Source organism: Brienomyrus brachyistius, chromosome 3 (assembly GCF_023856365.1).
Source record: "Brienomyrus brachyistius isolate T26 chromosome 3, BBRACH_0.4, whole genome shotgun sequence".
Taxonomy (NCBI): Eukaryota; Metazoa; Chordata; class Actinopteri; order Osteoglossiformes; family Mormyridae; genus Brienomyrus; species Brienomyrus brachyistius.
The window spans coordinates 19,532,812-19,550,208 of record NC_064535.1 but is presented as its reverse complement, the minus strand read 5'-3'; the positions used below and the strand labels follow the sequence as shown (position 1 = coordinate 19,550,208).

General features: G+C 43.9%; 2 protein-coding genes across 14 annotated transcripts in view; both read left to right on the top strand.

The window, feature by feature from the left end:
• LOC125739396 (alpha-2-macroglobulin-like protein 1) overlaps nt 1–2,294 on the top strand; it is a 96,491-nt gene extending 94,197 nt beyond the window's left edge. For 3 of the 11 annotated variants that reach the window (XM_049009469.1, XM_049009475.1, XM_049009467.1), the window contains exons 27-34: nt 25–187; nt 256–446; nt 525–740; nt 873–988; nt 1,066–1,156; nt 1,268–1,336; nt 1,966–2,071; nt 2,164–2,294. In XM_049009469.1, the coding sequence (XP_048865426.1) occupies nt 25–187; nt 256–446; nt 525–740; nt 873–988; nt 1,066–1,156; nt 1,268–1,336; nt 1,966–2,071; nt 2,164–2,204 (993 nt within the window). In that variant the 3' untranslated portion in view covers nt 2,205–2,294. The remainder of the gene's footprint in view (nt 1–24; nt 188–255; nt 447–524; nt 741–872; nt 989–1,065; nt 1,157–1,267; nt 1,337–1,965; nt 2,072–2,163) is intronic. The other 8 variants (XM_049009466.1, XM_049009474.1, XM_049009471.1 and 5 more) reach the window with 8 other exon arrangements.
• An 11,670-nt stretch (nt 2,295–13,964) lies between these two features.
• Nucleotides 13,965–17,397, top strand: part of LOC125739403 (bifunctional heparan sulfate N-deacetylase/N-sulfotransferase 2-like) — an 81,932-nt gene continuing 78,499 nt past the window's right edge. For all 3 annotated transcript variants that reach the window (XM_049009490.1, XM_049009488.1, XM_049009489.1), the window contains exon 1: nt 13,965–14,267. The gene's annotated coding sequence lies outside the window, so the exon portion shown is untranslated. The remainder of the gene's footprint in view (nt 14,268–17,397) is intronic.

The window sequence follows — 17,397 nt, the reverse complement described above, 5'->3', positions numbered from 1 at the left end:
GGTTCTAATCTCACCCCTTCACAGAATCCGGCTTTGAACCTCGGCTTGGCTTGTCTGACGTCTGACACTACCTACCTGAGAAGCACCTATACAGCAGCCCTGATGGCTTATACCTTTAGCCTGGCTGGAAAGTATGATAAACGGGCTCAGCTGATGGCACGTCTCAACAGCTTGGCAATGGCTGATGGTAAGGTATCACACAGTGCGTTTCTGCCCACGAGAGGCACTGGTCTTAGTACCCCTTGTCTGTCTTAGGCACCTCCCTGTACTGGTCTCAGTCATCCTCTGTGACTTCTGATCCCTTGTCGGTGGAGATGACCTCGTATGTGCTGCTGGCTGTGCTCCATGCCTTGCCCCTGACTGCTGCGGACTTGGGCTACGCCACAAGGATCGTCCGCTGGCTGGCAAGGCGGCAGAATGTTAATGGTGGCTTTTTATCGACGCAGGTATTGTGTCGATACTGTCAGCAGCAGCCTCTTCTGCATTGGTGGCTGGCCCGGTCCACTTAAATGGTGCTTTTGCAGGACACGGTGGTAGCTCTACAAGCGCTGTCCCTCTACTCAACCCTGGTGCAAAATCCAGGAGGTGCCAGCACAGTGACTGTGCAGTCACCAAATGCACAGCAACTGATCTTCAATGTGAATCCAAGCAACAAGCTGCTATACCAGGAAAGGTCATTGCAGGATGTCACTGGACCCTACAGCATTGTGGCACAGGGCACTCAATGCGTGTCTGTGCAGGTAAGGCTACCATTGAACCAAGCTCAGGACTACATTGTTAAATGCCAAAGGAGCAGGCTGTAGAATACTACAGCAGTGTGACCGTGATGTGGGATGGTGGCTTTGGATCAAGGTTTCTCTCCTTCCTTACAGGTGACTCTACATTACAATGTCCCAGTTACAGCGGTCAGGTCTGCCTTCAGCATCACCCCTACTGTGGAGAGCAAATGTAGCCCTATAGCAACATTGACGCTGAACCTTCAGGTCCAGTGAGTATGCGTCTTTGTCAAGTTACTTGGTGTGGAATAAGTGACCCTGGGACTGATGTACTAAACCTGCATTCCAGGTATACTGGGATGCGGGAGACCACAAACATGGTGTTGATTGAAATAGAACTTCTTTCTGGGTTTGTGCCGGATCAGACGTCCTTGAATGAGGTTAGTCCCTTGAACGGCCATGTGAACTACTGAGATTTATACTGTAGTCTGTATGAGAACATGAAACCCATACTATATAGAAATGAAACCACCCAATGTTTTCACCCATAGCTAAGAGCAGCTGAGATGGTTGAACGGGTTGACAGTAATGACGATTCTGTTCTTCTGTATCTGAGAGAGGTGAGTTCACTCTGCTTAGTGGCTGGAAGGTTCTAAGCTGTAGAAAGCACTGTATTCCTGAGATGCAACCATTTTGGCTCAGCAGCTCAGTACTGCCTGTTTGCAGTGCAGCAGAGAATCAGGGCATCAGACTTGTTTTTTAAAAGCAGACCTGAGATGAACCTTTTTAAATCGGGCTTTTGTTCTAATTTGTACCTAAACTTTGTCTGAGCTTACTTGTCTACCTATTTTATATAACTTGTCCTATATTGTGCTTTCATCTTCCTTTCTAATACCTTGTTAAATGTAGGCAATCCTTAATGTTCTATATCCTCCCATTACATCCCACCATTTACACATTAATTGCAGTTGCTTGTACTTTTCACTGACTCTACCTGAATTCGGCACTCAATTTCTCTGAACTTGCATCTGGCGTTTCCTCATGCTGTCATGGATCTCAAATGTGCATTTTCTTAGTTCCTGTCCTTCATGCCTTTGTCCCTTTTACATAGCTAGGGGTGGCATTATACTTTTGTAAAGCACTTTGTGCAAACACAATGCAAGTCTTGATGGACGTGTAACCAGTTTACCGAACCCTTTTGTGGAAAAGGGAACTGACCACAGTATCTGGCATCTCGACTTCTATACAGGTACCCAGGAAGACTCCTCTGTCCTACAGCCTGAAACTCATACAGCAGCTGTGGATCGGAAACCTTAAGCAAGCGACTATCAGGGTATATGACTACTACCAGCCCAGTAAGAGCATTTCATTACTGTGAGCACTATGCTGTAATCGGTATCTCTCTTTGTGGAGATGCTTGCTTCATGTGGCTTTTGCTCTCTTCCAGATGAGACAACAACTGTTGCCTACACCTCTGGCTGCAAGTGATTTTCTCTTCATTAACAGGGGTAGCTAATGAAGGTGCATGAGTCGTTACCTCCATGGCTTAAATATCATAATAAAACGCACATGAATGTGTATATGGTGTCTGAGCATTTTTCACTAGCATCTGGCTTCCCTGGGTTTTTTTTTTTTTTTTTTTTTTAATGCATGAAACTGGGGGGGGGTGCACAGGATCAATTGTTCTTCAAGGTGGTGGTGGTAACAGTGTATGAACTGGTAAATGATTTTGAGGGATTGACATGCACTAGTTTAGCACACTGCTGCCATGAGTGTGTACACTTCCAGCACCCACTCAATTTAAAGCAGATGACTAACTGCAAGTGTGTAGTGTAGACTTTGATTCTATACTTCACTGAATAGAATAGGGAAGCTTTAATGTTGTATACTGAGTACTCGACAAACCAGGAGTACTGCTCCTGTTTGGCCCAATGATGGGAGAAAAAGGAATAATAAAAAAGACGGTCAGTCATGCAACGAAATTGTTGTAAGCATATGCAGCCATAGGAGGCAGGAAGTACAGTGCCACCAGGAAGTATTCACACCTCTTCACATTTGTTACGTTGGATTCATTCCGAAGCAGATTTGAGTGTGGCTGTTCCTCAGGTCTACACATGGTACCCATAATGACGAGACAAAAGCAACTTTCTTATTGCCCAAAGCTTGTTAATCCAGTGTTTCATAAATATTCACACCCGTGGCTTAATATTTTAACGCACCTTCTGGCTCATCTCAGAAGTCATCTCGGGTATACCTCTACAAATACGGGACGCCTTTTTTTTTTTTTTTTTTTTTTTTTGGATTGAAGTCCAGGCTCTGGCTGGGCCGTTCAAGGACATTCAGACTGCTCCTGAAGCCACTCCTGTGACATCTTGGCTGTGTGCTTCGGGTCATTGCCGTGTTGGGAGATGAATCGTTGCCCTAGTCTGAGATCCAGAGCACTTTGGAGCATGTTCTCTCGCAGAATCTCTCTGGCTGCTGTCATCTCACCCTCTATGCAGACTAGTCACCCAGTTCCTGCTGCAGAAGAACATCCCCACACAGGGACTGATTACGGACCGGGCCAGCGGGGCCGCTGCCCAGGGGCCCTTGGGGTGCAGGGGTCCCGTGGGGCCCCTAGCCCAAAACAATTTGCAACGCTCATCAACAACGTGTTTTCGTTTGTCTATTTTAGAGGGCCTACATTCTTTGATCCTCTGCCTACAAGGGCCCCTGACCCTATGGGGAGGGCGTTTGGCTGTCAAGGGCCCTTGAATTGTGGTGGTGGGAGGGGGGGGGGCCCTCGCAAACGTTTTGCCCAGGGGCCCACACAACCCATAATCCGTCCCTGTCCCCACAGCATGATGCCGCCACCGCCGCCATGTTTCACAGTAGGGATGGTGGGAGCCAGGTGATCAGTGCACTTTTTTCCTGCCATGACGCTCTGATTTTGGGCCCAAAAGATCTATTTTGGTTTCATCAGACCAGATTCTTGCAATCTGAGAATCCTCAGTGTGCTCTTTGGCAAACTCCAAGCGGGCTGCCATGTGCCTAAGTGACGAGTAGCCATGTGGTGGTGGTTCCAAACTTCTTCCATTTCTGAACAGTGGAGACCACGGTGCTTTTCGGGACCTTTAATGCTGCCACAGGATTCTGTATCCTTCCACAGATTTGTGCTTTGCCACGATCCAGTCTGAGGTCTACAGACAATTCCCTGGACTCCATTGCTTGGTTTCTGCTCTGCTATGCGCTGTCCAGTCTGACACCGTTTTATATAGACAAGCGTGAACATGGTTTGTGCCCTTCCAATCGGCTGAGTTTACCACAGGTGGGCTCCAATCAAGTGGTAGAAGCCTCTGAAGGATGGTCAGTGGAAATTTGATGCACCTAAGCTCAATTTCGAGTGACATAGCAAAGGGGGTGAATGCTTATCTACCTATTATGTATAAATGTTTGCATTTTTTTTTATAGATTTAATAAAATGTCCGAAAACAACATGTTTTCACGTTGCCGATATGGAACATTTTGTGTAGATTTTGTAAAGGTTAACTACTCAAATCTATTTCAGAATAGGTCGGTAACGTAACAAAATGTGGAAAAGGCGAAGGGGTGTGAATCCTTTCTGGTGGCGCTGTAAGTATAAATACTTTGGATCAGAGGTGCCCAAACGGTCGATCTCCGAGTAATTCTGTCGATCGCGAATGGCGTCGCAAGCGTCCGTGCACTTGCATTTGTACGCGTGCCCATTGTTCAGTGTGCAACTAATCGTCTACTGTGAACATTTAGCACGTGAACATGTCCGAAGCCAAAAGATCAAAGGCATATTTTCATTGAGTGGGAAGAGGATGATTTTTTTTTTTTTTTTTGGTTACTCGGGTTCGAAGGCTATACGTCTTATACGCAGCCAAAAAGTGCGACACCTGAGGGTCAGTTAGCCAGCACAGCATTTTTACCAGTCCGAACACCGAAAGTAAGCTCCCAGTATAGCTTCCCAGTGCCGGCGGTCCCACTAAGGTAGGGAAGTACATTTATTTACACTTTTTCAACTTGGAGAATTACCTGGATTTGAATTTGAATTGCTGTGTGCATGGTAACTATGTACTGTAGAAAAGCAATAGCTAGCAATAGCTAGCTGCATTCTGGATCAGTTGCAGAGGACAAATGGCGCTCAAGCAGACCAGCTAGGAGTTACAATGATCTAGTCTTGAGATTTCAGGTTGTTGACAGCTCCTTATGTTGTTGAGCTGTCTTGGCTGACATGCCTGTTCAACATTGCGCGGATGCTGGGGGCAGCGTCTTTGCACTGGAAGACTGGGGGGGGGGGGTGCTCCCAATTTTTAAGAAAGGGGACTGGAGGATGTGTCCTAACTTCAGGGGCAGATCACACTCTTCAGCCTCCCTGGTAAGGTGCTGGAGAGGAAGGTCCATCTGTTCGTCGAACCTCAGACCCAGGAGGATTGATGTGGATTCCATCCTGGTCCACGTATTTGTGGAAAGTTACATTTTTGTGGCTCATGGTACATAAAATCATACCCAAAAAGTGACCTGTACACATGAAAATGGTTTTGCACAATTGCGGCTCATGTCATGTCTATTTGTGGATCTCGTTATATTTGTGACTTCCCTACTATTTATTTGTACCGAGGCTGATCTATGGGGGAATCACAAATGCATCACTATCCACAAGTATATATTTTTATTTGTGTTCCCGCAAAAAATATGGAGTGATTTGTACGCCTGAAATGGGTTTTGCACATTTGTGGATCACTTCTCATCTAGTTGTGGATCACGTGACATTTGTGACTTCGGTCCTAATTATTTATGCGGATTTGTGTCGAATTCGTACCGGGATGATCTGTAAAAGAGAGAAAAAACTTCATAAATATGAGATGCAGTTATTAGCTACACCAATAGGTGGCGACATACTGGAAGAAGGCTAAAATGAGAGAGTAATGTTGTGGGCAAAATTACGGTGGCTTTAAAAGCCCAGAGCATGTCAACATTAACACGCGCAAGGGGTTTTCAAACATTCAGAGAAGGCAAGGAACCCAAATTCAATATATTTTGTAGCGTATTCCACTCAAGTGGTGTGTAAACTAAAGGTGGATTTCCCCAGTTCTGTGCGTGTGGTGGAAGGCTGAAGGAGAAGTTTAACTGATGAACGGGTACCATATGCATTGGTGCGGAATGTAAGCAAACTACACATGCACTAAGGTAATTTGCCCATTAAAGCTTTTGCAATAAAAACCAGGAAATGCATTTTACTTCTAAGATGTAATGACGTCCACTCCACCACCTCATATAGCTTAGAGCGATGTGTTCGCGCTGTTGCACCAGATACAAACCTCAAAGCGGCATGAGATATAACGCCATGTTTCTTCAAATAAGATGAAGGTGCATGCATGTGTGTTACATCACCATAATCTAATACCGATAGGAAGGTGCTCTCTACTAGTCTTTTTCTAGCAATAAAGGGAAAACGTTTTAGAAATATAAGCCATCAGCAAATAAGTGTATTTTTGCTACCCCCAAACTAATATTGTTTATATAAATAGGGAATAAAACTAAACTAAAATAGAACATTGAGGAACACCAGTCTTTACTGTTCGTGAGGTAGAGTTACAGTTACCTGTAGCTACACACTGTGTTCTCCCAGTCAAATAATCAGAAAATCAATTCAATACAGTGTCACTAAATCCCATACTCTGCAATCTTTGCAAAAGACAAGCATGATCAACAGTATCAAATGCTTTTGTTAAATCTATTTAAAAAATAATAAAATAAGAGCAGCGCATGGCTTTTTGTTATCCAAAGCAGTAATTATATCATTTGTAACAGAAGTTACTGCAGTTGTGGTACTGTGACCCTGTCTAAAACCAGAATGAGTATGACATAAAATATTATAAGATAAAAATGCTTTTTGTTGTTCATTAGCAAAAGACTAAAATAATTTGGCTGTGACCGACAATCTGGAAATGGGGTGATAATTATCAAAAAAGGAGGGATGACCACCTTTTAATAGTGGAAGGGCAAAGGCTGACTTCCAGGAGCTAGGGATTAACACGTAGGGATTACAGAGAGAGACTATGGTTAAAAACAGAGGCAATAGGACCAGCAATCAGACCTGCCACCATCTTTAAAAATTAAGGTTCAATCTCATCGGGACCAGCAGCCTTTTTGCAATCCAAGTTCAATAACACATTTGGAACTTGGGAGACTGGAATCGTAGAAAAGTTAAAGTTCACAGAAAAATTACAATTGATGACGGCACTGTCCCCAGAATCTACTGGAAGACTGGATTGAGTAATTATTCCTGCATTAATAAAATGTGTATTAAATCATCTACTATGTTTTGTTTACCCATAATTTCGCCTTGATTTATTATTAGGAATTCAGGAAGAGTGGGAGATGCCATATCTCCAGCAGACGACTTAATAAATTTACAGAATTTTTTAGGGTCATTAAGATTTTGATCTATCAGCGCTTTTTGCATTTTTTATCAGGCTAGTGCACCTATTTCTCAATGCTCTGTTGTCCATCCAGTGTTTAGCCTTGTTTGTTGCTTGTTTGTTAGCTTTAACCCATGCAGTATTACATTCTCTGATAGCAGATGCAATTGTATCCTTGAACCATGGATTGTCCTTACCACTAACTCTGAATCTTCTCATAGGTGCATGCTTATTAATTAAAAACAGAAAAGTGGTTTTAAAAAAATTCCAAGCAACTTCTACATCCACTATTTCACTAACAAGATTCAAATCACTATGAAATACATCATGCAGGAAGGTCTGCTCATTAAAGCGTTTGTAGGACCTTTTTTTTAAAAGAAAAATAATCATGGCTTAAATTTGGGGAATTTATAATACCTAACACATGCAACTGTACAGTAAAGTGTGTTTTGGGCTCTGGAGAGGCAGCGGGAGTCGACAATGGCTTCCAGGGATGGCAGAGAGCAGCCAATGGTTTATAGGAGTTATATAGCAGTTATATGGAAGACTCTCCTGTCTGCAGAGGAGCACCCCGCACACCACACTGTAATGCAGTACGAACCCTCTGGAGGGCTCTCCTGTCTGCAGAGGAGCACCCCGCACACCACACTGTAATGCAGTACGAACCCTCTGGAGGGCTCTCCTGTCTGCAGAGGAGCACCCCGCACACCACACTGTAATGCAGTACGACCCCTCTGGAGGGCTCTCCTGTCTGCAGAGGAGCACCCCGCACACCACACTGTAATGCAGTACGAACCCTCTGGAGGGCTCTCCTGTCTGCAGAGGAGCACCCCGCACACCACACTGTAATGCAGTACGAACCCTCTGGAGGGCTCTCCTGTCTGCAGAGGAGCACCCCGCACACCACACTGTAATGCAGTACGAACCCTCTGGAAGGCTCTCCTGTCTGCAGAGGAGCACCCCGCACACCACACTGTAATGCAGTACGAACCCTCTGGAGGGCTCTCCTGTCTGCAGAGGAGCACCCCGCACACCACACTGTAATGCAGTACGAACCCTCTGGAGGGCTCTCCTGTCTGCAGGGGAGCACCCCGCACACCACACTGTAATGCAGTACGAACCCTCTGGAGGGCTCTCCTGTCTGCAGAGGAGCACCCCGCACACCACACTGTAATGCAGTACGACCCCTCTGGAGGGCTCTCCTGTCTGCAGAGGAGCACCCCGCACACCACACTGTAATGCAGTACGACCCCTCTGGAGGGCTCTCCTGTCTGCAGGGGAGCACCCCGCATACCACACTGTAATGCAGTACGAACCCTCTGGAGGGCTCTCCTGTCTGCAGAGGAGCACCCCGCACACCACACTGTAATGCAGTACGAACCCTCTGGAGGGCTCTCCTGTCTGCAGAGGAGCACCCCGCACACCACACTGTAATGCAGTACGAACCCTCTGGAGGGCTCTCCTGTCTGCAGAGGAGCACCCCGCACACCACACTGTAATGCAGTATGCCAGGATGCTTTCGATGGCGGAGTGATAAAAAGCCATAAGCAGCTTCTGATCCAGATTGTTTTTCCTGAGTACTCTCAGAAAGTGGAGTCGCTGCTGTTCCTTCTTAGCAGGCATTGCGGTGTTGGTAGACCACGAGAGCTACTCGGAGATGTGTATCCACAGGAATTTGATGGACCCCACTAAGAACAGTTTCTAAACAAACTGAACTATTTACTCCTTTTTAAAACTCCACCCTCGGGTTTCACCTCACCCTGTAGCTTGTGCTTTCGTTGACCTGCTAGATAGCTGATGGGCATTTGTGAGGCATTGCTGACTCCGTCCACTTGTGTCTTAGAGCAAAGTTCCCACTTCGCCACGACATCACAGTACAGCATCGGCCTACGTTGAACCATTCCGTCTGTCATACTCCCGCTCCCTTCTTCCCTCACTCGTGAATAAGAGCTTGAGATGCTTAAACTCCTCCACTTGGGGCAGCAACTCATCCCCCACCAGGACAGGGCAATCCACCTTTTTCCGGTTGAGAAACATGGCCTCAGACTTGGAGGTGCTGATCCGCATCCCAGGTCACTGGCTGACAAAGCCAACAGGACCACGTCATCATCGTGTAGAGGGTGCGGAAAGTACTGTGACTGGTACAACCTCCTCTGGTAGCGGGGACTCCATCGATCGGGCAGTTGAAATTGGCGGAGTGTGCTCTGGACGGCTGGTTCGTCTCCCTTCTCAGGAACAGCACCAGCTTCATCTTCTCCGCAATCAGTTCCACTTCCTGAGGTTGGGAGGTCAGGTCCTGGGACAGTTGGACTAGCAGCAAGACAGGCTCAGGAGAAGTCTGTATTGCAGGATCATTCAGCAACAGTACAGACCCTGGTGGGGAAGCCACGGGTTGCACAGCCTCAGGCAATCTGTGAGCTGAGTTGTGGTGAGCGGCAGAGGAGCAGCAGGGGGATCTACCTCACAAACTGCGACTCCTAGAAGCACTGAGTCCGGATCCGCATTATCCAACCGGCAACTGGCTGCATCTCTCAACTGACTGGGGATTTCCCAGGTGATTTCGCGGGAATCCACCCAGTAGAGACGCGGATTGTAGAAGGCGACATTTCCGTGTAGTGATTGGGGCATGCAGGCGGGCGGGCTCCGTACATGAGTAGCAAGAGCATAGCTGCAGGGTCGTTTGGGGAGTTCTGTCATTCTGTCTTGCCACAGAGGGGAAGCACAACCCAAATTCAGCGTCTGCTGTACAACCCCCCGCAGGGGACTTTATTGTGCAGAGTACACTGGGACTGGAGCATTGACAAGTAATAATGATGGAAACTAGGGAACACTGGAACATTACCACTGTTGCAGCTGCAATGAAAACACAACACATTCCTACTTACAATGGTTGTAAACATTATCTACAACGTAACCTAGTGTTACTCACTCCTGTGGCTTGTACTGTGAAGTGGGGTTACTGGCTTACCAGGGTAACTTGTCGGATTTAAGCACATCTGGGCAAAATGTAAGTGAACGAATATGAAGTCCATTTAAACTATGGTACCTTAAATCCGACAAGTTACCCCGATAAGAAAGTGACCCCGCTTCGTATTACAGATCACCCATGTTATGGACAGTTGACAGACACACTGCATTGAAATCATTACCGGGGGAACGCTCCTGCAGGGATTAGTTACACCAGAAAGTTTCCAGTTATTCAACACAGATCCAACAAATCACATTGCTGCCCTGCGATGGGCTGGCCCCCCATACTGGGTTGTTCCCTGCCTCGTGCCCATTGCTTTCGGGATAGGCTCCGGACCCCCACGACCCAGTAGGATATGGTCAGTCCATGCCAAATCAACCAGGGGCTCCATGGGAATAATGCCGGACCGACCCGATAAGCGGTATGGAAAATGGATGGATGAATGGATTTAAAAGCACAATGTAGCCGCAAACGTCTGGAAACACAAATATTTATCCATACCCTAATTTCCTATTTCCATACTTATCCAGACCTATAAATTACTAAAATCAAATTCCATACGTTTCCGTAGTTTTCCATACTGCGTAGGAACCCTGTAAGGAAGTCTGTGAGATCAATCGATTAGGAGTGGGTGTGCCCACTCTACAAGGTTCTTTGACATAGGCCTTGACTCATTCGACAATGCTCTCTAAGGGAATAAATTAAGTTATCTTAACATCCCCCAGAGCAACAGTGACCCCCTGCTTCACACTGTAATTGCCCATCCCACCTTTGGCTCTTTAAAATTCAAAAAGGAAATATGCTTGCATTTAATACAAAGACAGAACCATTTTATCAACAGAAAGTTCCCTCTACTCATTTTGTGATTTAACCATTTTGTTTATGATCTCAGTGGTATTGTTTGTTGGGCTTTTGTGTTTGAATGCTTCAAATTGCTTGGTGTGGAAAGAGACCATGTTGCTGCATAAATCTGCCTCCAGATGCTGGTGGAAGTATTTGAGAAATTCCTCTGACCACCCATTCATAAATTTGGAACATCATGCCTCAAATTCGCCTCTGCTGGCTGAATCAATTATGTTGTTGATTTGGTCTTTCAGTACCTTTACGTTGTCCTTTGTACTCCCAAGATTTTTGACCCAGTGCTCAATGTCATGCAACATGGTTCCTGCAGAAAACTAGGCTAATGTTGGGAAACCTCCTCTTCAAGGCCCCTACAATTCCAGTTTTCAGTGACAGGCACTTTCTTCAATTTTTTAGAACCCATCCCAAGTTTCCCCAGAATATCAACCAGAAACATTTCATGATGCTGCATGAATTTGCGCTCATGCAACATGAACCCTACAGGATATACAGAGTCATTAACTAGAGAAGTGTTTCTCATGGCAAGCAGAGAAACATAAAAGTCACCCATCTCAAAGGTTGTGTCATAGCTAAGGATTTGAGGGTAGTTGAATGTAATGGCATCCTCCAAGTTGGCGCCTGCCAAATCCAGTATATCAGGCATCCCAGTAAAAACTATAAGATTGGGAAAACTATAAATGTGCCAGACAAACCTGGAAGCTGATACACCAGTTCATGGAGACTGAACATTCCATTGTGGGAAATTCTTTGTGTACTCCTAGTATACACTGTGTTCTGTACTTGCTTAACATTGCGTGGACAATTCACAGGCATATTTCACATTGCTACTGCAGGCTTTAGATATGGTGGACCGATATGTTAGATGGAGCTTGCCCATGGTCATTGTAAATGATGTGTGTAAAAACCTCTTTTTTGGAAGGAATGAATATTCTTTCTGTTTTTGCATTGCCATGTTTCCTTGGCACGTTGCACACTCATCCCCCAGGTAGTGAATCAAAAATAAATTTGTCGCCAAATTATCTTCAATATCTTGCTGTACGAGGCAGTACAAATTCTTTTTAAATTCTGATGATCCCTTGTCATACTGAGGCATCCTAATATGGTAATAACGCTTCATCACTCTTCCACCGTATTTTTTTCCATCTTTCTGTTTCCACAGCATTTGGTCAAAACGAAAATCCATGCTAGATCTTCCTCCCTTAAGACTCCTATATAGGTATACATCACCCCCCTTTGGCTCCAGGGGTAGTTAATTGGAAATGAAATCTTTGTACCTTTCGGTATTAACAAAAATGGTCTCTATTTCAGCCAGAGTAAACTCGGACTCTTTTCGCATGAAAGACATAATTTCTCAGTTCGTTACCACAACTATTGAGAGATGAGCCTTGATAGTGGCTTTTGGATGACAGTATCCTGAGAATATGTCTGTTACGAAGGGCACTATGGCATAATATTACCCTAGTAGCCTCTTAATAAATATATTAATTAAATATATATATATATATATATATATATATATATATATATATATATATATATATATATATATATATATATATATATACTATTATTATAACTACTATAAATGGCACCAGTAAAATGTAAATCTCAAGTGGCTGTTAAGAGATGAGCCTTGAAAAAGACTGTTGGATTAAAATTGAATTTGCACTACTAATTTATAAAGAATTCCGGGACGCTGTGAACGGGACGACTGCCTTATCGCTGCTGGCGAAGTCTTAAGTAGTTGAGTCCGTTATTTCAGATTACAGCACTTAATTTCATTGGCCCGTTTGGGTGCTTTATTTTTTGTGATTGGCCATTTCCTTACTTCGTCTAAAATGAACCATTTCCCCAGTAAAATATAGGGAAGCAATGTGAACTTATATTACAATTTTAATGGTGAAATGGTGGTCTTTATGGCCAGATATGTCTGTGAGAAATGTGGTCATTTTTGGTGGCTATTTTGGTACATTAATTTACATTAAGCCTTTTCCTTATAATGGACATCAATGGAGGGGAAAACGCTTAACGTAAGATAAAGTCCATATTCCTAACATTTTGGTTTTGATTTTTTGTCAGGTGAAAGTCTTTATGACCAGATAAATTACATTACATTAAATTACAGTAAGCCTTTTCACGTTAAGCGTTTTAGAATGTCCCATTTTAAGCTTTTTCCACGTAAATTTGTTTTAGAATGTCCCGTATAAAATCGGTATCGTGGCGATAGAATGGTCCCAGTAGACATGCCAAAGGGGGAAATTTCGGTGTGTGGTGAGGGTGAATCGTCTTTCAAAGTTTATTTACCCACTTTTTCGTGATGAAGAAATACACCAACAAACCACTAAATTCGCAGTAAACTTAATAGATGGCATGTTGGGAAAATCTCAAAAGCCGCTAAGGGCATTTATTTTTCACGTGCAACTTAATCATGTCTGATTAAATGTGGTTAAGATATACCGGTTATTGATATTATTGGTTTTCGTTTAGGAAATAAAAAACGTTTGTGTATTTTAATAACCAGACTCGCGTATTTCAGATTGGCACGCCAAATAACTACGGTTTTGTACACCAATGGTAAAACGACACTTTCGGTTGATATGTAACAAGTATCAGAGAAGCGTAACATCCAAGTGAAAGACTTTTATCCAGCAGGCGGCAGCATATGACTTCTGTAATTTAACAATCTGATGTGTTATTTATGAAATATATTGCATCGTCTGTCGTACATTTTTTTCTGATTTGTTTTTTTTTCTGGTCAGTTTAATAGCCATTTGGATTACCGGTGCTGACAGACTAAGTACTTTTCTTTAGTAGGAGGGATTCCGGAGCGTGAATACTCGTTTCACCCAAGTAAAGGTTCTAACGTGATCAGCTAGATTTATTTTGTGATGAAGGCCAAGACCGTAAATACCCTATCGATCGTGTAACTTCGGTTTAGCGTTCGGAGGGTCAAGCCGTCCCCTTTAAAGCCGATACCCATCACCTGAACGACTGCAACTGCTGTGGTAAACCACATACAGAGTATCACACACTTTCCTGTAACTTCTTTTCCGGTCTCCCTGTCAGTGGGGGTGGGGTTGGGGTGGTCGCGTAACATTGCCGGCTAACCCCACCCCCCCGGCACTGCATTTTTGGTTTGCCCCAGAGTTTCGGCACAGTCCGTCGATCGTTAAACGAAGATGGCGGAATCGCCCGAGATGTGGTCGGGACGGCATTAAACTCCGATAACAAGAAACAAAAATATAAAAATATACTGGAGTGTTTGGGGAAGTCGGTTGACGTAGACGTTCGAGGGTGAGTGATTTTCCGTCTGAATACATGGTCAATTCAGTTACGGTGAATTGGTATGCAACATTGCTATCAATAGCTAGCAAGCTAACAGCACACTTGGTCGCACCTCGGCTTGTTTGTCATTGAATTGTTTTTTTAAAATCTCTTATTCGGTTTGGGGGGGAAAAGCTTTTTTTAATACAGCGCTGGAGGTGTGGTGGACTAGCTAACCGACTAGCAACTTGCGCATGATGCATCGGGGTCTTATTTCCCAATATGGAAATCGTATGGCAAATCACGTCAGGTTTTTCATCATTGAGGGAACCAGAAAAACATTCGTACTTGATATTACATATGGAGCGGCCTGGCGGTCATACTGCCTTTCTCACGAATGTATCTTCCTATCCTCCGTTAACTCATTGTTTTGCCGGGTGATCACTCTGCAGTAATTGACTGGTTAGTAACGGGACTGTGATTTGCCTGCTCCGCCACCTCACCGTCGGCTCCTATATCTGCGTTTCACAAAAGATTTAGAACTGATGTAGGGTTGTTAAACCTGTGAAAATGTGGGCAAGTTGGAAAGGGAACATGGAGACCGACATTTCTGGAGGGTCAGTCTTTCTGCACGGCTGTAGTAACCAGTTGCAATTCTGTGATGAACTTTAACGCCACGTAAATGTCGCTTTTATGGTCTGACAGTCTGAGTTGTGATTCTTTTTCGGATTTTCACAGACGATTATCTACGTCTCAGCTTGCCGTTTAACGGCATCCTGGATAAGAGAAGTTGACTACTTATTTCTCCGGTAAAACGTATGTGTTGCAGTTCGCAGTTGCAACAAAAAAACGTGTATTTACGGCCTGATCATTTAACCCCCGATGGCTCTCCGCAGAAAACACCCAGTGATTGATTTTATGTTTGGTGTTCAGTATCGACGACCTTGCTATCAAATAGTGCTGTATGTTTGTCATGAACTTGGCTATGTAACATCGTCCATATTTTTTAAACATCGTTTGATCGCCGTAAATTTACGATGCAACTGCAGACGAATAAACACAGCCCGGTGGTTATCAGCATTCGTCAGTGTTTTAGAGCATGCTGTGTACAGTCCACATTGCCGTTTGGCTATCTGCATTCAGTTAACCAATTGAAGGTGGTACAGAGGTATGTTTGCATCAAGCGCTGCTAAAGAAACATCGGGAGATTTATTTTTTGGTTGCCAGTATCATGAGTGTGAAATTTTTGCCTTAAGGGTCCAAAATGGTAGCTGACGTGTGTTTTGGGACTTGATCTCCAAACACTTACACCCTGAGTTTGTACCTGTCTGTTGGAAGTGTGTTCTGTTCGAACGCGTCTGCGAAGTGACTCAACTAAATCCTCCAGTTTGAGAGGAAAGTTGAGCCTCTGGCAGGCTGTGCGATAACAAAGATTTCAATTTGGGGAGTATATTCGTATCATAATTAATATTAATTGCTATTTAGCTTTGTCTGTAATAACTGCTTAATAATGCCTGGGGAGTAGTGGTCCTGAGGAGGGTGTTAATCTGCCTCTTTGAAAGAGGAATTGCTTTGCTTTGGCTTGAGTGTGAGGAAACTACTTCCTTACCCCCAGAGCACTTAAAACACATCTTGAACAATTGTTTTTGTTATTTCTTTTCTCAATATGGAGGATTGACTGATTTGAATCAAATTTTATTTTTAGAATTTAGTGATCAATTGTCATTGTGCACTGTGGTGTGTCAACAACAAAAGGTGTCCTCTGCATTTAACCCATTTGTGACATAGGGGGCCCGGAGAATTAGTGCTTGGGGGCGATACCTTGCTCAGAGTACGTCAGTGGTGCCTTGCTGGTCAGGGATTCGAACCTGCAATCTTTTGACAAGTGTGCTTCCCTAACCATTAAGTCATCACTGCCCACTGAATATTGGGTATTAGTAATAGATGTTAGATCATTAGTATTGTCACAAATAGTTTAGCTTCGGGTTCTTCTTTCTGATACATCATCAAACAACCTGTATGTCCTGGAGTAATGTGGAGAAATATGACTGGCAGTGTTTCTGGCACCTCAGTTGCCGGAGTTGAGGGTTAGTGGTGTGGGAGTGTTAGACTGGAGTAGGGCTGTTACTATCAGTTATACTAGTAATCATATAATCTACGGATTAATCAATGATTCGAGTAATTGTTTATAATTGTGCTAACCAATTGCATTGCATGTCTCGCATACAGAAAATTTAGGCACCCCATTTCACTTTTGAGTTGCATGTTTTTGGACAGGATGGAAAGCTGAGGATCTGCTGAAAAAGCATGTACACACAGGGTGAACATGCAAAGTTAAAGTGCCAGATTGTGGCGGCAGTGCTACTCCCTGTGCTTCTGTACCACCCTGACAGGCTTGCACAATGTGCGATTTATTTATTTTTTATTATAATTATTTTTAATATTGGCGTGGCATTTTATGTCCTTATAATTACACATCTCAAGGACTGCGATAGTCTGTTGGATTCTAACTATGAATAAGTTGCGCTAAAACACTTACTCAGTCAAGCCAAACTTTGCAAGATTTGCAATTTTAATGATGCTTCCCTTTCAACATTGTCTAGTATATGTTTAAAAAAGTGTGACGTTTACCATAGCTATCATGCAATATTGAACAGAAGCAAGTGATTCGGCGGCTCTGCTTTGTGTTTGCTGGAACAATGCAAAGTACAACTAACTTTGCCAGTCTCTCTTGTTAGATGTACCATCTTCCTTCCGTCATATTGCGGAGTAATTGATTAGGAAATTTTTAATTGATGCTTTTTAATAATCGAGTAATTGCATTTAATCAAGTAATTGAGACAGCTCTAGACTGTCTAGAGCAGGGTCCTCAAACTCAGATTACCAGGGGGCCAGTGGCTATGTGGTCTTCCCCTAAGGGCGTCACGTGAGATATCACACGATGAAAAAGGTCCCGTCTTTGTCAACTTGAATTTTTTAATCCATCTATTAAAAAAAGCAGGCCTCTGCTCAATTAAAGGAAGAATTATGCTCAGTTAAAGGAATTATGTTTGTACCTCAGTAAGATTCAATACATTTTGCCTGCATCTCTAGCCAGTGCTGGTGGTGAAACGTGCTAGTGGACCAAGATAACGTTACATAATTTTTAATTCTGTGTAAA